The 24,372-nt window shown below is 41.4% G+C and overlaps 1 protein-coding gene across 1 annotated transcript in view; it reads right to left on the bottom strand.

Annotated features, from left to right (window-relative positions):
* Positions 1–24,372, bottom strand: part of LOC132781683 (rho GTPase-activating protein 35) — a 128,301-nt gene that overhangs the window by 32,177 nt on the left and 71,752 nt on the right. Inside the window, exon 3 of the mRNA XM_060786066.2 lies at positions 20,642–20,786. Within this exon, the coding sequence (XP_060642049.1) occupies positions 20,642–20,786 (145 nt within the window). The remainder of the gene's footprint in view (positions 1–20,641; positions 20,787–24,372) is intronic.

The following is a 24,372-nucleotide window of genomic DNA, read 5'->3' as shown; positions in this document are numbered from 1 at the left end:
CCCGAAAAAACCTACAACAACCCAATACAGAGGATCATAGTTCCAAAGATGAGTATCTTGGTGGGATATTAGTGAGCCACCAAGATGAGATGCGACCCCTCTTGTTTACTGCTGCCAGTTTACCAAAATGCCAGTTCTTTTCCCCATGCACCGGAGCTCTTTCGCATGAGCACAGTGAGAGAATTATGACTCCATTTTAACCAAGTTTCCATCTTATGGATTCCTGGGAATTGCAGTGTAAGGAGGCATATTTAGACATCTCAGCCAGAGAGCTCCAATGCCTCACCAAACAATAAACTCGCAGGATTCCACAGACTGCAACAATGCAAGTTGCAAGACAATTGTAGTGCTATAATGGTGTGATGTGGGCCTCCCAATAGGTCCCCAAACATTGCAGGCATCTTATCCCTCTTTGTTCCAGAATCCCAAAGTTGTTCATTCCATATCTAAAACAACCAAGAGAAAAACAGTGCTTTTGCTTGTCTTTTTTCAATCACAAATTTGACGATTTCCATATTTTGTATTGTTTTTATGGTCTTTGAGAAATCCAGGGCACTGGCTTTTCAAGAGAGTTCCCCAAAAGTCTACAAGTCTCTTAATAAGCACATCTGCACACGACAGCCATTGCTGTAAAACTCCATTTCGACAAAACTGCACCGTTAGGCCAAAATTGTGGACAAGGCTTCCTGAAGCTGTCAGCTCTCTTTCCATGTTCTTGACTCAAAGGATCTTGTTGATAACTCTGCTGAAATGCATAACATTTCAGCCACTGGGACAATTTTTTAAACATATCCGAAAGACTTAAGGACAAACAAGGACACCGGGAGTGATTGGCAAAAAGAAAAAGCAATAAAAGTCTCAGCACATAAACAAGTAACTTTGTGATCTACGAGAGAAACTGAGGGCCTTATCAATCCAATTATTTCCAATTCTGAGCCAGCTACTAAGCCACAAAGACTTCCCATGTCAGAACCCATTTTGAGTTTATAACACTGAGATGGTGCTCAGCTGGAGAGTATAGCATTCTTCCTGCAACATGCAGCATACAGGTGTATATCAACTGCAAGCCATAGGACTAATATCCTAGGCTTTCCATTGATCAAATGGAACCCATTCTAGTTAGTGATTCTGTTATCTATATTAGAAAATGTGGACAATTTCCGCTACCTTGGCAACCACCTCTCCACCAAAGTCAACATCGACACTGAAATACAACACCGCCTGAGCTCTGCGAGTGCAGCATCTTTCCGAATGAAGCAGAGAGTGTTTGAGGACCGGGACATCCGTAGGGATACCAAGGTGCTTGTTTATAAAGCTACTGTCCTCCCAACCCTGCTGTATGCCTGCGAAACGTGGACTGTCTACTGACGTCACATGCAACTCCTAGAATGATTCCATCAGCGCTGCTTCCAGAAAATCCTGCAAATCTCTTGGGAAGACAAGTGGACAAATGTCAGTGTGCTGGAAGAAGCAAAGACCACCAGTACTGAAGCAACGGTCCTCCACCATCAACTCCGCTGGACCGGCCACGTTGTCCGGATGCCTGACCACTGTCTCCCAAAGCAGTTGCTGTACTCCGAACTCAAGAATGGAAAACGGAATGTTGGCAGGCAGGAAAAGAGATTTAAAGATGGGCCCAAATCCAACCTTAAAAACTCTGGCATAGACACTGAGAACTGGGAAGCCCTGACCTTTGAGCGCTCCAGCTAGAGGTCAGCTGTGACCAGCAGTGCTGCAGAATTTGAAGAGGCACGAATGGAGGACGAAAGAGAGAAATGTGCCAAGAGGAAGGTACGTCAAACCAACCCCGACTGGGACCGCCTTCCACCTGGAAACCAATATCCTCACTGCGGGAGATGATGTAGATCAAGAATAGGGCTCCATAGTCACCTACGGACCCACCCTGGAGGATTATCCTACTCAGACAACGAAGGATCGCCTAAGTAAGTAAGTAAGTATCTATATTTACACTCTCCTTCTCAAGTAAAATTTGGGTACCAAATTTATATTTAGCACATTCACACCCTGGTCTTTCCACAGAAGAGCACAGTCAACACACATGGCCTCCTCTGTGGTAGATTCCCTGGGAGACAGTGACTGATCCAAGGTCATTCCGTGAGATTAATTCAGGGTTTAATGCAGGGTTCAGCCAACTCAATCCAAGAGTAGCACCCCACCCAACCACACCTCATGCCCTGTGAAAACACACCGGGGACAAGTCAGTTTGTGCCCTGAACATGCCCTCGGCACCTGATAGCAAGTTCTAACATTGTCTCCTGGAAGGAGAGGTAAGAAGGAAGTCCAAGTGGATTCAGGCTGGCCAGTAGCAATTTTACCAACTCACAGAAACAACACCACAGCTCATTTGCAACAGGTAGTTCTAGTGCTTAAAGGCATGCTAGTATTAGACCTGATTGGGTATAAATACCCTAAAGATACCCAAGTCACGTCTCATTGTGGAAGAAGGGTCAGCTTCCAAGACCAGACTGCATCTGGTTAGAACTTGGATGGGAGGCTGTCATAGAATACTTGAGTCACCTTTGGGCTTGAGAAAGGCAGGAAAGAAATACTGTAAATAAATAAATACTGGGTCATTTAGGCTTTATTTCAGAGGAAGGAACTGGCAAAACTACCTCTGAAGATCCCTTGCTTAAGAAAACCCTATAAAAGTTATAGAAGCCCATCTACACTGCCATTAAATGCAGTTTATAATGCAAGGGACGAAGAGAATTATCTGGCAGTGAAGACTCATATAATGCATTATATGGCAGTGTAGATGTGGCCAGAGTTGCCACAATTTGACAGGCAACTTGAAGACATACACATTAGAAGAAGAAGAACTTCTAATTGCAAGCCCAGACAAGCATACAATTGAAAGCAAGCAATAACAAATTACTGGGTTGTTGTAGGATTTTTCGGGCTATATGGCCATGTTCTAGAGGCATTCTCTCCTGACGTTTCGCCTGCATCTATGGCAAGCATCCTCAGAGGTAGTGAGGTCTGTTGGAACTAGGAAAAAGGGTTTATATATCCTAGTTCTAACAGACCTCACTACCTCTGAGGATGCTTGCCATAGATGCAGGCGAAACGTCAGGAGAGAATGCCTCTAGAACATGGCCATATAGCCCGAAAAAAACTACAACAACCCAGTGATTCCGGCCATGAACGCCTTCGACAATACAATAACAAATTACAATTTAAAAAGCATAAAGCAGCATAACAATAGTAAACAAGCATCAAGCAATAAAAGACTAATTTTGAATAGGGGGGGGAGGCCAATATGAAAGCTGATTAAAGAATAATTGGTTTAATAAGGTGAATGGAAATGTATAATAGCATAGGAAATATCATGAAAACAGAGCAATTCAACAAAATCGGAATCAATTCTGTTTAACTTACAAAATCTGACTAGTAATGTAATATAGGAACGAACCCACTTTTTTTCGTGTCAGGAGCGACTTGAGTAACTGCAAGTTGCTTCTGGTGTGAGAATTGGCCGTCTGCAAGGACATTGCCCAGGGGATGCCTGGATGTTTGATGTTTTACCATCCTGTGGGAGGCTTCTCTCATGTTGCTGCACGGGAAGCTGAAGCTGACAGGTGGGAGCTCACTCTGCTCCCCGGATTCAAACCACCGACCTTTTGCTCAGCAGTCCTGCTGGCACAAGGGTTTGACCCATTGGGCCACTGGGAGCTTCACTATTACTTCTCAAGCTCTCATGGAAAAGCTTCAAAGCAATACCACACTTCTTTCTGCTAGTTTACTTCTGAAGAATTCCAAACAGTCCTGTAGACTATTCATTATGTACTCTTTCCTTTCCGTGTAACATAAAGACATGCGAAAGGAATACATTGAGAAATGTTGCTTACTATTTATACATTCAGCTCATCTAAGTTCAGGCCGGCTAGAAAAATTATGTTTCAGATGAACCGCTATAGCTTATATACATAAATTGAAAATGCATTCTGGTCAGAACAAGTAATGCTTCTGCGCACAAAAGCCGATAAGCGATGAATAACAGAAGTGTGAAAGTTTGAGGTTGGATATATGAAAGATGCATAACTCATGCGCGTGTGACTGACTGCATGATTGATGATGCTGCGCCAAGTTCCAGACATACCAGAAATTCAAATGGGCTTGAATGCAGACAGCGCAGACAGCGACGAGCGGCACCTGATTTTCCCAATTTCAACACCGCTTTAATTTGGTTTAACAACAAATGAGGCAACTTCAGTGACATGAAAGAAAACTGTTTGGATGCCACTTCTCTCAACAGAGCAATCATATATTATAAAACTTTGTACTGGTACATTTAATTGCTTGCTACTTTGAATAGGCTGTTTGCTCAGAGACATGGTCAGAAACAGATGTGATGGTGAGACAACTGAGTTGATTATTAATGTGATTTTTGTGTGCCTTACCATGTTGGAACTTTATGCTTATTTGACAGTATTAACTGGCTATTTTAATGAAAAAATGATGGCATGTTGATTATTATTATTTATTATTATTATTAAACTTTATTTGTACCCCGCTAGTATCTCCCGAAGGACTCGATGCGGCTTTCAAAGGCCGAGGACTCAATATAACAACATAAAACAATACAACTCAAAGCAAATCAAAAACATACAGCAATATCAACAAAACATTACATCATAAACACAGTAAAACCAGGCCGGGCCAAGTAGTGGGTACAGATTAAAAAGTGCTGGGTGTGATAGGCGACATATTGGATTTCAGGGCATGTGCAGTGTGCAGAGGATCTTAAAACTCTAATAAAGTGCTTCTGGGACATAGTGCTGAAGTTTCCTATTCTGGGAAGGCACATTGGAACAGCCAGGTCTTCAAGCACTTCCTAAAGCCTGCCAACGTGGGTGCTAATCTGATGTCTTTGGGGAAGGTGTTCCAAAGTCGGGGGGGCAACCACAGAAAAGGCCCTATCCCTCGTCCCCACCAACCGCGCTTGCGACGCCGGTGGGATCTCGAGCAGGGCCTCCCCGGATGAACGAAGGGAGCACATGGGTTCATAGACAGAGATGCGGTCACGCAGGTAGGCAGGTCCCAAACCTGTTGATGTTCAACATACTCATGTTATCGTCCAACAACATTATATCTAAGTACAGTGTTCCCTCGCTACTTCGCGGTTCGCTTTTTGCGGACTCGCTGTTTCACGGGTTTTTGCAGTACTCGTTCTGCACATGCGTAGTACGCCTGCCATTGGCCCGCAGCCCTGCCAGCGGTTGTCAATCCCAGTTTGTTTACCCTACTGGGCCACCAATGAGGCTCGGAGATGAGGTCACGTCCCAGTTTATGAATGGTTGCCGTTGCCCAGGGTGGCATTCTAATCCACCTCCTGGTAACGATGGAGTGTGGAAGGGGGTTTCACCCTCCCCCTCGGGAGAAAGGGAGCCAATCAAGGCAGCTGTGATTTACATACTGTTTTAGGAGCATTTTCATTCATAAAAAGAGACAGAGGAGATACAAAGCAGTATGTAAATCACATCCTTATAATCCCTTCCTTATAGATAGCAAAAAAAAAAGGTGCGCGATGCCTTTAAATCTCTCCTCACTTCAGCCTTACCCACGGAATGCGACATACACACACACACATACACATACACTAACTATCCCCTGCCATGCGTTGCTGTGGCCCAGTCTGTTTATATGTATTTTGTGTGTGTATATATATATATGTGTGTATATGTGTATTTATGTGGTTATGCACATGCGTTGTATTGTATTTTTAATTTTTTTTGGCTTTTTAAGTACCTTATGAGTGATGGTCACTCATTGGCCTGATAGGTGTATTGAGTCCAAATTTGGTGTCAATTCACTCAGTGGTTTTTGAGTTATGTTAATCCCTCAAACGAACATTACATTTTTATTTATATAGACTAGCTGTCCCGTCACGCGTTGCTGTGGCCCAGTCTGTGTATATGTGTTTTGTGTGTGTATATGTGCGTATGTGTGTGTGTGTGTGTGTGTATATTTGTGTATATATGTGTGTTTGCATATATATATGTATGTGTGTGTGTGGGTGGGTGTATAGAATCATAGAATCATAGAATCAAAGAGTTGGAAGAGACCTCATGGGCCATCCAGTCCAACCCCCTGCCAAGAAGCAGGAATATTGCATTCAAATCACCCCTGACAGATGGACATCCAGCCTCTACACTCATATATATATACACTTGTATATATATATGAGTGTGTGTATATATATGTATATATTTGTGTATGTGTGTTTATATGCGTGCATGCATATTGTGTATATGTGTGTGCTTGTCTATATGAATATTTGTGTGTATATGTATGTGTGCATGTGTATATGTATGTGTGTGTATGTATATGTGTGCATATGTGTATATTTGTGTGTGTTTGTGCATATATATATGTGTGTGTATGTATGAATTTGTGCATGTGTATATGTATATGAGTGTATTTGTATATGTATATATGGTGTATTTTGGAGTTTTTTAAGTCTCTTCTGCTGGGGTTTTGTGTGTGTGTGTGTTTAGGGACGATGGACACTCATTGGACTGTTAGGTGTGTTGTGCCCAGATTTGGTGTCAATTTGCCCAGTGGTTTTTGAGTTCTATTAATCCCACAAATGAACACTACATTTTTATTTATATAGATATAGCATCCCTACTTCGCGGATTTTCACTTTTTGCAGGCATTCCTGGAACGTAACACCCATGATAAGTGAGGAAATACTGTAGTTGTGACTGCGATATAATGTTGTTGGACGAGAGTATGTTGAACATACCTTGAAGCAGGATCTCTGGGACTGAAATAGCTGCTTTGGTGAATCAGATCAAACACCTACAGAGGGTAATGTCCCACATCCCACAAAGGCCAACCAAAAGTTCAGTGAATTAGTAGAGATGGTGCTTTTTGCACTCTCAACAATACTGAAAGTACTCCAGATATTTTTGCTAAAAAGCCAACCTTCACATGAAATGTGCGGCATAATAATAAATATGCACAGGATCTGTAAACAATGAAATTCTTAATTTATTTGCACCACTTCAGGCTGGTTTGACACGAGCAAAACAATCTGCAATTTCCACACAGCATAACAGAAATCAAAACATAAAGGAGTGGCCAGAACAAAGGTTTTGGTCAAACAAGACTAGTGGTTCGGTACAAACGAAGATGAGTGATTCAGCGTGCAAATAGAACTGAGCAATTGCAAGCCATAATGTGCTAATCTGCCAGGACTCTCCCTCCCCTCCATGGTTTACATTAATCGCATTGCATCATCAAACCAGCTGCCACAACTAACCACTCTTGTAACCACAGTTTGTAAATCCAAGTTCAAACCATTATTTTGAGGTTGATCCTAATTAGCACACAAGTAGGTATGAGGAAAATTTTGGTCCTCCAGATGTTTTGGTCTAGACTTCCCATCAGCCTCATTTAACAGTGTCCATGGGAAGGAACTGTGTCGGTCGATGTCTAAAACATCTGGAAGGCCAAAAGTTCCCCACCAGAACAACCTACAGAACTGTTTAGGAGCATCCCATAACCTTGAGAGAGTGCTAGAGTAGATAGGACCCTTACTCTGAGCCCTTCCTCTGTTCTGTTTCAACCAGGCTTGTATCAGAGTCAGCAGAATACTGAACTAAAGCAAAGTACAACAAACAGAAAGGAAATGTGTTCATGAAGGCTGGAGGCCTGATGGAAAGATTATAGTTTGAAAATTATCTCCAAGTCTTTAATTGTCTTAGCCCTAGCTTTCCACTGCATTAAAAATAAGATCTATTTTCAGTGGCTTTGCAAAGTTCTGGAGAGACTTATTTTGCACAGAATTATGGAAAAAATAGACCCCTGTCTGATTCCACAGCAAGCTGGCTTCAGGAAAGGCAAAAGCTGCACATCGCAAGTGTTGAACCTGATTCAGCACATAGAAGATGGCTTTGAAAGGCAGCAGATCACAGGAGCTGTCTTCATAGACCTGTCAGCGGCTTATGATACTGTAAACCACCGCCTCCTCCTGACAAAAATGTATAATATCACAAAGGACTGCCACCTTACCCGCCTCATAGGAAACCTGCTACAAAACAGGAGCTTTTTTGTTGAGTTCCAGGGCCAGAGAAGCAGATGGCGGAAACAGAAGAACGGCCTGCCTCTGGGGAGCGTGCTTGCCCCATCCATGTTCAACATTTACACAAATGACCAGCCACTGCCAGAAGGGACAGAGAGTTTCATCTATGCTGATGATCGTGCCATCACCACTCAACCAGGGAGCTTTGAGATGGTTGAACAGAATCTATCTGAAGCTCTAGGTCAGTGGTTCTCAACCTGGGGTCCCCAGATGTTTTTGGCCTACAACTCCTAGAAATCCTTGCCAGTTTACCAGCTGTTAGGATATTTTTGGCCTTCAACTCCCAAATATCTGGGGACTCCAGTTTGAGAACCACTGCTCTAGGTGCCCTTACTGCCTATTACAGGGAAAACCAGCTGATCCCTAATCCATCTAAAACACAGACATGTGCTGTCCACCTTAAGAACAGACAAGCATCCCGAGCTCTGAGGATTACCTAGGAAGGAATCCCACTGGAGCATTGCAGCACACCCAAATACCTGGAAGTCACTCTGGACCGTGCTCTGACCTACAAGAAGCACTGCCTGAATATCAAGCAAAAAGTGGGTGCTAGAAACAATATCATACGAAAGCTGACTGGCACAACCTGGGGATCACAACCAGACACAGTGAAGACATCTGCCCTTGTGCTATGCTACTCTGCTGCTGAGTATGCATGCCCAGTGTGGAACACATCTCACCACATTAAAATAGTGGATGTGGCTCTTAATGAGACTTGCTGCATTATCACGGGGTGTCTGCGCCCTACACCACTGGAGAAACTACACTGTCTAGCCGGTATTGCACCACCTGACATCCGCCAGGAAGTGGCAGCCAATAGTGAAAGGACCAAGGCAGTGACATCTCCAGCTCATCCCTTGTTTGTGTATCAGCCAGTACATCAATGACTTAAATCACGAAATAGTTTCCTAAGATCTACAGAGACACTCGCTGGAACACCTCAGCAAGCGAGAGTCCAAAAGTGGCAGGCTCAAACCCAGAGCCTCAATCAATGGCTGATACCAAATGAGAGACTCCCCTCTGGGCACACAGAAAACTGGGCAACTTGGAAGGCGCTGAACAGACTGCGCTCTGGCACCACGAGATGCAGAGCCAACCTGAAGAAATGGGGCCACAAAGTGGAGTCCACGACATGCGAGTGCGGAGAAGAGCAAACCGCTGACCACCTGCTGCAATGCAACCTGGGCCCTGCTACATGCACAATGGAGAACCTTCTTGCGGCAACACCAGAGGCATTCCAAGTGGCCAGATACTGGTCAAAGGACATTTAATCAATTATCAAGCTTGCAAACTTTGTGTTTTGTCTGCTTGCTTGTTTGTTTGTTTTCTTTAAAATGTAATACAAATGTCTGATTGCTCCTGACATGATAGATAGATAGATAGATAGATAGATAGATAGAGGCTTTGCAATGTTTTTCAAGACAGCAGTAGATGGAAGCCATGAAAACTCAAAGGGGAGTCTGCCTTGAAATACACCTTCCCGTTTCCTTTGTTTAACCCAGCCAAGCTGATCATGTTGGATAATGGCTATCACATTAAGTAGTGCTTAATGGAGCCAGGAGCCTGCTTAATTCACTCTTTATTACCAGCCTGCATTGAGGAAACACTAACAATCTGCAATATTGCTCCGAACCATTTTATTCATTTACAAGATGGGGGTGGATGCAGATTAGTTTTAAATCCTGACTGGAAATAACAGAGCCAATTCTTGCTACATTTAGCATATCCTTGGAACAAGACCAGAGATGCCAAAATTTATTAAATTAAGGAAAATGATTCATTTGCCTGGGGATGGCTGTACAGTTGGGAAAGAGGCTACAGTGCATTGGTAGGTATCCACTTGGTTATAGAAAATCCCATTGGTTACCATATATACTCAAAGATAAGCCAAGTTTTCCAGCCACTTTTTGAGCTGAAAAAGCCTCCTTCAGCTTATAACGGGGACAAGCCGGGGAGTGGAGCCTGGAGGCCACTGGTTGCAATACTATTATTATTATTATTATTATTATTGACACAAAAGCACAGTATGTCACAGCCAACGAGATCTCTATGCTGGATTTCGTATCACAAAATCACAAGTTGAACACTTCCCAAGAGTTTAGGACTGTGTGGTGTATTTTCGAATGATGCGTGCAGATCCAAGTCAGGTGGCCTTCTGCAGTTGACAGATTGTGATTTTGTCAATGTTTATTGTTTCCAAATGCCGCCTGAGATCTTTTGGCATGGCACCCAGGGTGCCAATGACCACTGGGACCGCCTGTACTGGTTTATGCCAGAGCCTTTGCAGTTATTATTATTATTATTATTATTATTGACACAAAAGCACAGTATGTCACAGCCAACGAGATCTCTATGCTGGATTTCGTATCACAAAATCACAAGTTGAACACTTCCCAAGAGTTTAGGACTGTGTGGTGTATTTTCGAATGATGCGTGCAGATCCAAGTCAGGTGGCCTTCTGCAGTTGACAGATTGTGATTTTGTCAATGTTTATTGTTTCCAAATGCCGCCTGAGATCTTTTGGCATGGCACCCAGGGTGCCAATGACCACTAGGACCGCCTGTACTGGTTTATGCCAGAGCCTTTGCAGTTATTATTATTATTATTATTATTATTATTGACACAAAAGCACAGTATGTCACAGCCAACGAGATCTCTATGCTGGATTTCGTATCACAAAATCACAAGTTGAACACTTCCCAAGAGTTTAGGACTGTGTGGTGTATTTTCGAATGATGCGTGCAGATCCAAGTCAGGTGGCCTTCTGCAGTTGACAGATTGTGATTTTGTCAATGTTTATTGTTTCCAAATGCCGCCTGAGATCTTTTGGCATGGCACCCAGGGTGCCAATGACCACTGGGACCGCCTGTACTGGTTTATGCCAGAGCCTTTGCAGTTATTATTATTATTATTATTATTATTGACACAAAAGCACAGTATGTCACAGCCAACGAGATCTCTATGCTGGATTTCGTATCACAAAATCACAAGTTGAACACTTCCCAAGAGTTTAGGACTGTGTGGTGTATTTTCGAATGATGCGTGCAGATCCAAGTCAGGTGGCCTTCTGCAGTTGACAGATTGTGATTTTGTCAATGTTTATTGTTTCCAAATGCCGCCTGAGATCTTTTGGCATGGCACCCAGGGTGCCAATGACCACTGGGACCGCCTGTACTGGTTTATGCCAGAGCCTTTGCAGTTATTATTATTATTATTATTATTATTGACACAAAAGCACAGTATGTCACAGCCAACGAGATCTCTATGCTGGATTTCGTATCACAAAATCACAAGTTGAACACTTCCCAAGAGTTTAGGACTGTGTGGTGTATTTTCGAATGATGCGTGCAGATCCAAGTCAGGTGGCCTTCTGCAGTTGACAGATTGTGATTTTGTCAATGTTTATTGTTTCCAAATGCCGCCTGAGATCTTTTGGCATGGCACCCAGGGTGCCAATGACCACTAGGACCGCCTGTACTGGTTTATGCCAGAGCCTTTGCAGTTATTATTATTATTATTATTATTATTATTGACACAAAAGCACAGTATGTCACAGCCAACGAGATCTCTATGCTGGATTTCGTATCACAAAATCACAAGTTGAACACTTCCCAAGAGTTTAGGACTGTGTGGTGTATTTTCGAATGATGCGTGCAGATCCAAGTCAGGTGGCCTTCTGCAGTTGACAGATTGTGATTTTGTCAATGTTTATTGTTTCCAAATGCCGCCTGAGATCTTTTGGCATGGCACCCAGGGTGCCAATGACCACTGGGACCGCCTGTACTGGTTTATGCCAGAGCCTTTGCAGTTATTATTATTATTATTATTATTATTGACACAAAAGCACAGTATGTCACAGCCAACGAGATCTCTATGCTGGATTTCGTATCACAAAATCACAAGTTGAACACTTCCCAAGAGTTTAGGACTGTGTGGTGTATTTTCGAATGATGCGTGCAGATCCAAGTCAGGTGGCCTTCTGCAGTTGACAGATTGTGATTTTGTCAATGTTTATTGTTTCCAAATGCTGCCTGAGATCTTTTGGCATGGCACCCAGGGTGCCAATGACCACTGGGACCGCCTGTACTGGTTTATGCCAGAGCCTTTGCAGTTCGAGGTCTTTGCAGTTTGAGGTCTTTGTAATACAGTAAATATTCAAAAACATTTAACCTACCGATGCCTCAATTAATGTAATTTTATTGCTATGTATTTTTATTGTGAAATGTACCAGTAGCTGCTGCATTTCCCATCCTCAGCTTATACTCGAGGCAATACGTTTTCCCAGTTTTTTGTGGCAAAATTAGGTGCTTCAACTTATATTTGGGTCAGTTTATACTTGAGTATATATGGTAAGTTGCCCTAGGCAGGAAAGTACTTCTCTGTGGTTCAGACTTTTAAAGACTCTGTCAGACAACACCGAAAGGACGTAGGTAGAGGGACCAATGACCCAAGTTACTGTAACACAGACAGGTGACAGGACAAAATACCCCACAGAGTGCTCAGTATGCATTACTTGTTTTTAAATTTACCCAAAGCAGAATACAGAACTTCCACACATTGCATAGATCAGCCACGTTCTCTTTGTGGTGTTTTCCTCCCAGCTAATTTTGGATCCTCGGGGAATTTCTTACTTAAGTCTTGAAAACAAAAAAGTAAATATAGATGCACAAAATCACACTCTGCTTGATATCACCGAACCTCAGGAAGTAGTCAAACAATTTTCCTTCAAATCAAAATTCACTTTCAATTTTCTTGGTCCCTAAATAAACTGATTGGTAGAGGCTCCGCGTTAAAAGGCTTAATCGGGGAGAACTGCTGAGAGAGTACGTTGGGACTGGGCTTTAGATCTCCACCTTCTATTTGGAGGTTGCAGATTCTCTAATTCTTCTCACAGAAATCAATGGAGACAGTCTTCCCCCTCCATTTCTGTAGGGTGATTTAATGGGCCTCCTGGTGCCAAAAGGGCAGACAGAGGCCAGGGAGTAACCCACTGCTGAAAAATCCCTTGCCCCGAGCTCTTTGCTGATGAGCTACATCTCAATTTTCTCTTCTCCCAAAAGACCAATGTTCTAGGACTAAGCAGGTGGGAGGCATAATGCCAATGTCTCCTGGGAGGAAAGCATTAAGGATCCAAAAGCTCATGTCTGGGACAGAGCTTGGCAAACTTTAACCACTAGATGGTTCAGATATGTGGTTGACATATTCACCATTTGGAGCCACAGAGAAGAAGAACTTAACAAGTCCCTGGACCACCTTAACAGCATCCACCCAAACATCCAATTCACCATGGAAAAATAAAACGAAGGGAAATTGCCATTTCTAGATGTCGTAGTCATCTGCAAACCAGATCAACAATTGGGTCACACCGTTTACAGTTTACATACACGGATAGATATCTATATAAAAACTCCAAGCATCACCCAAATAAAAAAAGAAGCACAATTAAAGCCCTGGCAGACCATGCAAAAAGAATCTACGAACCGCACCTCCTCCAAGATTAATGGAACCACCTAAACTGGGCTCTACAGGCCAATTGAGACTCCACCACAGGCATCAGAAGAGCTGCAAGACCGAGAACAAGCCACGAGAGTCAAGACAAAGATCCACCCATAAGAAAAATGTTCTTGCCAGACATCAAGTAGTCATCTGCAAACCCAATCAACAATTGGGTCACACAGTTTACAGTTTACATACACGGAAAGATATCTACATAAATACTCCAAGCATCATCCAAATAAAAAAAGAAGCACCATTAAAGCCCTGGCAGACCATGCAAAAAGAATCTGCGAACTGCACCTCCTCCAAGACGAACTGAACCACCTAAACTGGGCTCTACAGGACAATGGAGACTCCACCTCAGACATCAGAAGAGCTGCAAGACCGAGAACAAACTACAAGAGTGAAGACAAAGATTTACCCAGAGGAAAAGTGTTCTTGCCAGACATCAAGGGAACCACTGACTGCATAGGGAAGCTGTTGAGAAAACACCATCTACAAACAATCTACAGACCCACCAAGAAAATCCAACAACTGCTACGTTCAGCAAAGGACAAGAGGGATCCTCTCACTTCTGCAGGAGTCTACAGTATACCATGCAACTGTGGACAAGTTTACAGAGGGAATACCAAACGCAGCAGCATTGCCCAGACACGAATCAAGGAACCTGAAAGGCACTGCAGACTACTTTAACCAGAGAAGTCAGCCATAGCAGAGCACCTGATGAACCAACCTGGACACAGCATAGTATATGAGAACACAGAAATGCTGGACCACGCCAACAATGACCATGTCAGACTACACAGAGAAGCCATTGAAATCAGACATAGCAGAGCACCTGATGAACCAGCCTGGACACAGCATATGATTTAAGAATGCAGAAATGCTAGACCACTCCAACAACCACCATGTCAAGCTACACAGAAAAGCCATTGAAATCCACAAGAAGCCATGTGGACAATTTCAACAGAAAGGAAGAAATAATGAAAACAAACAAAATCTGGCTCCCAGTATTAAAAAAAACTCTAAAATTATAGCAGTAAATAAGGAACAACATTCATAAAACAGAGGAACTTTAGACAAGAAACAATCAGGGACAGCTAATCCCCTCTCAATGAAGGATTCCCCCAGGCAGTAAGAAGCCAGACCTTGAAAACTGCTAGGCCATTAAATGCTAATCAAGGTGGCCAATTGAAACATTCACACCTACCTCCAACAGGTAAGACTTCTTCCTCCCACCCACATAAACCGCATTTTCCTAGTTTCCAACAGACCTCACAACCTCTGAAGATTTATTTATTTTATTTATCTCAATAAATGTAAAAATGGCAAAGCAGCTGGCCTGGATGATCTACGGCCTAAGGGCTGAGAAAAGCGGTATAGAAATTAAGTAAGTAAATAAATAAACAAACAAATCAAGAACTTTGCTCCAAAAGCAAAGTTGTGGCCGCTGGAGCAGATGAACAACTGCACTGCATCCTGTCAGATCCCCAAAATCTGGAGGAAAGCAAGAATCATCGCCATCTTGAAGCCAGGCAAAGATCGTAATGATCCAAAAGCTATAGACCAATCTTCCTGTTGTGCCACCTCTACAAAGTTCTGGAGAGACTTATTTTGCATAGAATTATGGAAAAAATAGACCCATGTCTGATCTCACAGCAAGCTGGCTTCAGGAAAGGCAAAAGCTGCACATCGCAAGTGCTGAACCTGACTCAGCACATAGAAGATGGCTTTGAAAGGCAGCAGATCACAGGAGCTGTCTTCATAGACCTGTCAGCAGCTTATGATACTGTAAAGCTCTGAGGACGCCTGCCATAGAAGCAGGCGAAAGGTCAGGAGAGAATGCTTCTGGAACATGACCATACAGCCCAAAAAACTTACAGCAACCCCAACTTTAACAGTATTTCTAGTAGTAAAGAAGCTCTCCTTTACTGTTAATAATCCTCATGCAAAAGTGTCTTGGATTGCAACACCGACCTATACATGACTTTGCAAAGTCATAATGGGTCCATAACTCAGAATTGGCCCGACCTTCCTTCTGCAGCAGAAAACAACTTGAGCTGAAACAATATAATTACGTATGATGCACACAACTCAATCGATCACAGTCATTTACCCGCAACTCTAGTTTGCTGGGAAATGCCTACTTTCTAATAACAAATATGCTCTTTATCTCTTGGCAGTGACAGTTCTATAAATTGTCGCTTGTGCACATATACATATGTCAACACGTTCAACTCCTGCGCTAATCAGAGTGCCAACTGATATTTCATTTCCGTAAGAGGTCGGGGTTATTCATAATGATCAGGGCTATCAGCAACCTTGTTTGTAAGCGGGTGGGTTAACACAGCCGCCCGCCAACCACGGGGGGAAGGAACGGTTTCAACAAGTAATCACAAAAAGCCACAAGCAAATACCACTCATACCACAACACCAAACCACAGCCAACATCCCTCCTTATAAGGAGGAAGTGGGGACTCAGCTAGAAGGTTAAGTGCCTTCTTTGAGGCCACGTAACAGCCAACCTGACATTCTTATTTCTGATGTAAATAAGAGATCAGATCTGTCACTTATAAGTCTGCTCTGCAGTTTTTCGCCCCAAGGTTCACCGAACATTTATCCTATAGGGACCCACATTCTGCAAGGATTTCTTTTAAGGCTTCAAGATCAACCTGGCTAATAATTAAATATTAAAACAGTCCACAGATGTTACCCAATTTCACCTACTGTTGCTGCAAGGGATAAAAAGAATCCATATTCTGTTTGAACTTCCAGAGTTAGGCACATTATATCAATTATGGATGCAGCAAAGAGGTGAGTTGATGAGAAGCAAAGTTTGAAAGACTACGACTTGGGCGAGGCCAGATTTCAAACTAGGACGAAGCCACTGCTGGAAAGTAACGATTCGGTTTTTGTCTGCAGGAGTCGTGATTAAAAGTGCAAAGGTTTAAGCACTACTGAAAGCACCATGCTATCTCTCTTCCAAGAAGTTTAGGGCTGTGTCAGTAGCTCATCAATGACCTGTGGGGAGAGCTGCCTGGCGGAACTCAAGCTCTCCATTCTAATCCACTTATACCATACATTTCCTGTTGCAAATCTTACGTTTTAAGATGGAAGACTTTTTTTATGTCAGGAGAGACTTGAGGAACTGCAAGTCGTTTACGGCTCCGGTCCAGCGTACCTGTCCAAACGTATCTCCTTCTACGTCCCACCTCGGAGCTTAAGGTCTTCTGGAGAGGCCCTGCTCTTTGTTTCAAACACGCTTGGTGGGAACGAGGGACAGGGCCTTCTCGGTGGTGGCCCCCCGCCTGTGGCATTTGCTCCCCGGGGAAATTAGGTCATTGGCATCCTTCCTCACCTTTAGAAAAAAGGTTAAAACGTGGTTGTGGGACCAGGCCTTTGGACAATCAGGTTAAAGGACAATTGATAATGTATTGTCGAAGGCTTTCATGGCCGGAATCACTGGGTTGTTGTAGGTTTTTTCGGGCTATATGGCCATGGTCTAGAGGCATTCTCTCCTGATGTTTCGCCTGCATCTATATCTGTGGAATGACCAGGGTGGGACAAAGGACTCTTGTCTGCTAGAGCTAGGTGTGAATGTTTCAACTGACCACCTTGATTAGCATATAATAGCCTGACTGTGCCTGTTGATTAGATGTCCTTGTTTGTTTCCTCTCTGTTGTTTTGCTGTTGTAATTTTTGAGTTTTTTAATACTGGTAGCCAGATTTTGTTCATTTTCATGGTTTCCTCCTTTCTGTTGAAATTGTCCACATGCTTGTGGATTTCAATGGCTTCTCTGTGTAGCCTGGCATGGTGGTTGTGAGAGTGGTCCAGCATTTCTGTGTTCTCAAATAATATGCTGTGTCCAGGTTGGTTCATCAGGTGCTCTGCTATGGTGACTTTTCTGGTTCAATCAGTCTGCAGTGCCTTTCATGTTCCTTGATTCGTGTTTGGGCAATACTGCGTTTGGTGGTCCCTCTGTAGACTTGTCCACAGCTGCATGGTACACGTTAGACTCCTGCAGAAGTGAGAGGATCCCTCTTGTCCTTTGCTGAACGTAGCATTTGTTGGATTTTCTTGGTGGGTCTGTAGATAGTTTGTATGTTGTGTTTCCTCATCAGCTTCCCTATGCGGCCAGTGGTTCATTTGATGTATGGCAAGAACACTTTTCTTGACTCTTGTGGCTTGTTCTCAGTCTTGCAGCTCTTCCGATGGATGAGGGAGGGATGAAGATGTCCTAACTTCCCTGGGAAGTGAGTTTCACAGGCGAGGGGCCGCCACCAAGAAGGCCCTGTCCCTTGTCCCCACCAAGCGTGTTTGAGACAGAGGCAGGCCGAGAGCAGGGCCTCCCCAGAAGATCTTAAACTCTGAGGTGGGTATGTAGTGTCCTCCTCTTGACCTGTGATATTTTTGTATAGCAGAGGAGCTCGTTTGTGCAACCTCCGCCATATGGTCTCCATAGGCTTTTCTGCTGCTGGAGGAATGGAGGACTATCCCCAGATATTGGAAGCATGGAACCTGCTTGATTTGGCTTCCATCTTAACTCAAGAGGTGAAGCTTGGGTCTTTTGACAAACACCATGATTTTAGTTCTTGGGTAGTCGAGTTACAGCTGGTTCACATTACAATATGGGGCCAGAGCTCTCAATGCACTTTTAAGTCTAATCAGAAAGATGTAAGAGTACTTTTAAGATTTCAAAAACACGGTCCTAACAACAGGAAGTGATTAAAGTTCTCTTAGTGCAAGCATTCAGTATTGTGCCCAAGCAAAACAGACTAAAAGGTGTTCAGCTTGCATGCCATCAAATGTTTTGCTGACACTCAGGAATTTGAAATATTTATTCAGCCTAATGCAAGACGGTTGCCTAGAAATCCGAAGCTGGCTTCCACAAATATAAGACGCAATGCCGAAGAATTCAGAATAGTTTTGTCTGCCTCACTCTGCTTTAACTTTTCTCTGCCTGTGGCTGAGGTCTTGATAATACAACCTGTCAACTTGTCAAAAGATACGTCGGTTTCTACAGAGTCATGGGGGAAAAGGACCAGGAAATCAGGAGAATATGAAAGCATTCAGAAGGTGTTTCATTCTCCTGGTTGGGAAACAGAATGAAGGAACACAGACACACAAAAAAGCCCCCTTGTTGTCGCAGCTATTTATACATGACTGTCTGAATATGTTAGTGTTGTTGCTAAAAGCAGCAGAAGGAAGCAGCTTTCCATGTAATGTGGATTCATCTTTCTGATCTCACAAGATCCTGGTTGGAAGAGTCAGCAAAAGGCAGGCACACTTGTGATGCACGAGGCAAACACCTACATTATCTACAGGCTGGTCAAGTTTCGACGGCATTCATTTAGACACCTACAAAACTCAGCAGGCGTACTTTTCGAATTCTGTTTCTATAATAAACTCTTTATCCTGATTTTTAAAGTCAGTGGAGAAAATAAGATGACAAAGACATACCGTATATACTCAAGTATAAGCTGAATTTTTCAGCCCCTTTTTTAGCCTGAAAAAGCCCCCCTCTGCTTCTACTTGAGTCTTAGTTATTTATTATTTTACTCTGTTGTAGTTGTTATTATTATTACATGTATTTTTTACTCTATTTATTATTATTATTATTATTATTACTACTACTACATTTATTATTTTATTCTACTACTCTTATTACATTTATTATTTTACTCTATTTATTATTATTATTACATTTATTATTTTACTCTACTACTCTTAATACATGTATTTTTACTCTATTATTATTATATTTATTATTTTACTCTTTATTATTACATTCATTATTTTACTTTATTGTTGTGATTATTACATTTATTTTTTACTCTATTATTATTAGTACATTTATTATTTTACTCTATTATTATTATTATTACATTCATTATTTTACTCTACTACTCTTATTACATGTATTTTTCACTCTGTCATTATTATTACATTTATTATTTTACTCTACTACTTTTATTACATGTATTTTACTCTATTACTATTACATTTATTATTTAACTCTTTATTATTACATTTATTATTTTACTTTATTGTTGTTATTATTACATTTTATTATTTTACTCTATTTATTATTATTATTACATTTATTATTTTTCTCTACTATTCTTATTACATGTATTTTTACTCTATTTATTATTATTATATTTATTATTTTACTCTACTACTCTTATTACATGTATTTTACTCTGTTATTATTATATTTATTATTTTACTTTATTGTTGTTATTGTTATTACATTTATTATTTTACTAAATTTATTATTATTACATTTATTATCATACTATATTATTACTGTTATTACATTTCCATTATTTTACTCTTTATTATTATTGGAAGGATATGTAAGCACATTTACATTGAAGACGGTTAGAATAATGGTTTAATTGCAATTGGACAGTTTTATCTGAAATTACAGTTTTATGTAAATATTCAAAAACATTAAACCTACTGATGCATCAATTAATGTAATTTTATTGGTATCTATTTTTATTTTGAAATTTACCAGTAGCTGCTGCATTTCCCACCCTCGGCTTATACTCAAATCAATTACCAGTTTTTTTGTGGTAAAATTAGGTGCCTTGACTTATATTCGTGTCAGCTTATACTTGAGTATATACGGTATTTACAAAATGGTCAGCCCCAGAATTATTGAGTCTTGAAGTTGTGTATATGCAAAAGTGATTTGGTTTTTAGAAAAACAATACACCAGAGACAGCAAAAACACATTTTTCTAAGACATTCACTGACAGATTGGTCATCTTTGCCAAAATAAGATAAAATATAGAACCAAGATATCATTTTTGAACCAAAGTATGCATGTTACTCTGTCAAAACAAGGCCAACTGTAAAAATATTTTATCTACTAAATAACATATTATCTATCTTTAGTCCTCTTGCCAAATGGAGTCAAACCCTTTTATGAATGGCTCTGTTTTCAGAACTGATAATAGCTAACCAAACTGATTTTACCCAAGATCAGTGTTCAATGGCAACTTCTTGATACAAACAAATCTTACCTGTTGTTTCAATGTAGTCGATACATCTCTCAATGAAAATGGGAATTGGTTTCTCTGGTGTCACTACAGTGGTCAAAGGCACCCCGAAATAACTGCTCTCCCATGTCGTCTTGGTGATAGATGGCCGTGGCTTAGGCTTTGGTTTCTGTAGAAACATGCAAATATATCAGTAAGGAAGTAATGGATATTATGAGGTCTCAGCAAAGTAACCATAACAGTACCATTCTGAAAACGAAATAGAGCCTCAATTTGCAGGACAGGTACATAAATGCGTAAGAAAAACATTTCGAATGATACTACCTGTCACAATAAACATATTTATGAGTTCTCAAAAAAATAATAACATGAACATCCGATACCTTCATCAGACTGACAAAGAAACCAGAATAGCAACAAATATGACATCCAACAAATGATAACAAAGAAGCCATTTGCATTTCCTCTAAATTAAGATCCCAGATGCAGCCTATATTGTATTCAGTGGAGAAACATTGCCACAAATGCAACAGGGTATTTTCCTCTCTCAGTAAATAAAACACAGCAAAGAAATCAGGATTGTTTGGGTCCCAGCCAGTCCTACATTCAAGGGAAAAGGTACTAAAACTAGTTCAGAGTGACACTTGCAACAGCAGGTCAAGTTACAGCTTTAAGCTCTGTTGTGGAACCAATGTGGCTTCACACAATTTTATTTGTGAACAAGGAACAAAATAAAAAAGCCCAATGAAAGGACTGTGGCACAGCTAGTTAGTAGCCAGCTGCATTAAATCACTACTGACCAAGAGGTCATGAGTTCGAAGCCAGCCCGGGTTGGAATGAGCTCCCGACCATTAATAGTCTAGCTTACTGTTGACCTATTGCAGCCCGAAAGACAGTTGCATCTGTCAAGTAGGAAATTTAAAATAATAAAATAATAAAACTTTATTTGTACCTCACTACCATCTCCCCAAGGGACTCGGTGTGGCTTACATGAGGCCAAGCCCACAACACATCAATAAACGAAGGCAAAAACAAATAATCAATACAAAACAGTTAAAATAAAATAAAACTCAAAAATAAAAATACACAATAAGCAATATCAATATCACTCCTTGTATTGTGAGACGTTTTGTTGCCAAATTTAGTGTGATTTTGATAATTGGTTCTTTTGTTTTTAAGGTACTCATTATGCATAGAGCATTTATATATATATATATACACACACATATATATACATACATACATACATACATACATACATACACAGATAACCTTACTTATAATACTTGGTTCCTATAATATACTGACTAATGCCTTTGGAAGTAAAACTCTTTTTGGATAGTTATCAGCCAGTTGAGCTGCTTTAATAGGGGCATAGTATGCTCCCTATAGGTAACCCCAGTTAGTAGTCTGGCTGCTGATCTTTGCACTAACTGCAGTTTCCGAGCCATCTTCAAAGGCAGACCCCTGTAGAGTGCATGGAAGTAGTCCATTCTGGATATGACTAAAACAGTGGTTCTCAACCTGGGGTCTCCAGATGTTTTTTGGCCTTCAACTCCCGGAAATCCTAACAGCTGGTAAACTGGCTAGGATTTCTGGAAGTAGTAGTAGTAATAATAATAATAATAATAATAAAAACTTTATACCTCGCCACCATCTCCCCAAGGGACTCGGAGCGGTTTACATGAGGCCAAGCCCAACAACACATCAAAATTGCTTGTACGCTTTCACCAACGCCCCATCTCTCCTACCTTGTTCATGCCTAGCATTATTTTTAAACTTAAATCACTTTTGGCCCAGCCATAGATTTTAAAATGTGTGTTGTATTTCTGTTATTGTTATTGCTTTTTTTGTTTATGAGTTTTATTTTAATTGTTCATTGTTGTTGTTATTGCTTGTATTGATGTATTGCGGGCTCAGCCTCATGTAAGCTGGACCGAGTCCCTTGGGGAGATTGTAGCGGGGTACAAATAAAGTATTATTATTATTATTATTATTATTATTATTATTATTATTATAAAACAAGTAATATAACAACAAGCAATAAACAAAATAAACAATACAATTAATACAACTCACAAGTGCATAGTAACACACAAGAATTTAAAAACCTATGGCTGGGCCAGATGTAATAGTTAAAACTTTAAAAATAAATGCTGGACATGAACAGAGGATGTATCTATTGGGATGGTTTTAAATCAAAAGTAAAGAGCAACCCAAAGGGGTAATTAAAGTGCTTCTCAGAGTATTTGCAGGGGATTGTTTCCTTTATCCAGTTGTAGGCAAAAAACATCTGGGGACCCCAGGTTGAGAACCACTGAACTTAGACGTGGACCACCGTGGCCAAGTCAGGCTTTTTGAGGTATGGTTGCAGCTGGCGCACAAGTTTTCACTGTGCAAAGGTCCTCCTAGCCACTGATGAGCCTCAAGCATCTGCAATGGCTCCAGGAGAACCCCCAGACTGTGGACCCGTGTCCTCAGGGGGCATGGGGAATATTTTGCAAGCTTTTAGAAGGAATGAATGAATGGAATCATGTATGAAATCTTTTAAACAGAGGCTGGATGGCCATCTGTCAGGGGTGATTTGAATGCAATATTCCTGCTTCTTGGCAGGGGCTTGGACTGGATGGCCCATGAGATCTCCTCCAACTTTTTGATTCTATGATTCTATGATCTGGTTTCAGTACCTATCAGTATGGTCCAAACTTCATCTATCTACCTTTGTTAGGTATATGATAGTGTTTACAACAATTGCACACTGTCTTTAAAAATAGATCTTCACAACATTCTCTCTAGATGAGAAAGTTGGCAGGAAATGTGTGCTCTGCTGTGAATGTAGTGTATGACTCAACTGAAAGAAGGCTTCTAGCCTGAAAGTAGTAGCATTATACAAGGACAGGTGTCTTGTTATTTTGAGCCCCAAAGAGGAGATTAATGGGGCCCGAGTAAGTCAGCTTCCCTTGAAAGACATCTGTTCCACCAAGTCGCCCAAGGAAATTTCCACCCACCCACTTCTTCCATTGTCTCCGTTTCAATCCTCAATGACAATGATCACTTCCTGTTTAGTCTGTTTCCATACAACTTCCTCCTCCGAAGCCCCGCTGAAAAGAGGATACTTGGAACAATACTGTTCTGCAACAACAGCGGGACCATTTATTTTTGGACAACAGCTACAGAAAAGAGTTTTCCTTCCAAAGGCATTAGTCAGTATATTATAGGAACCAAGTAAGTAAAAGCTAATTGTCTAAATCCTATTCCTTCCTAATTGGTAAACCATTCATCAGCCTAAGTGCAATTTGTCAACCCAGGTCAATACGAAGTTGCTTGGATTTCTCTCTATACAGCATATAAACAAATCAACAGCTTCTTGTGGATTTCAATGGCTTCTCTGTGTAGTCTGACATGGGGGTGGTGAGAGTGGTCCAGCATTTCTGTGTTCTCAAATAATCTGCTGTGTCCAGGCTGGTTCATCAGGTGCTCTGCTATGGCTGACTTCTCTGGTTGAGTTACTCTGCAGTGCCTTTCATGTTCCTTGATGCGTGTTTGGGCAATGCCACGTTTGATGGTCCCTCTGTAGACTTGTCCACAGCTGCATGGTACACGGTAGACTCCTGCAGAAGTGAGAGGATCCCTCTTGTCCTTTGCTGAACGTAGCATTTGTTGGATTTTCTTGGTGGGTCTGTAGATAGTTTGTATGTCGTGTTTCCTCATCAGCTTCCCTATGCGGTCAGTGGTTCCCTTGATGTATGGCAAGA

The sequence above is a fragment of the Anolis sagrei genome, chromosome Y, assembly GCF_037176765.1.
Source record: "Anolis sagrei isolate rAnoSag1 chromosome Y, rAnoSag1.mat, whole genome shotgun sequence".
In the NCBI taxonomy this organism is placed as follows: domain Eukaryota; kingdom Metazoa; phylum Chordata; class Lepidosauria; order Squamata; family Dactyloidae; genus Anolis; species Anolis sagrei.
This window is presented reverse-complemented; position numbering and strand designations above follow the sequence as displayed.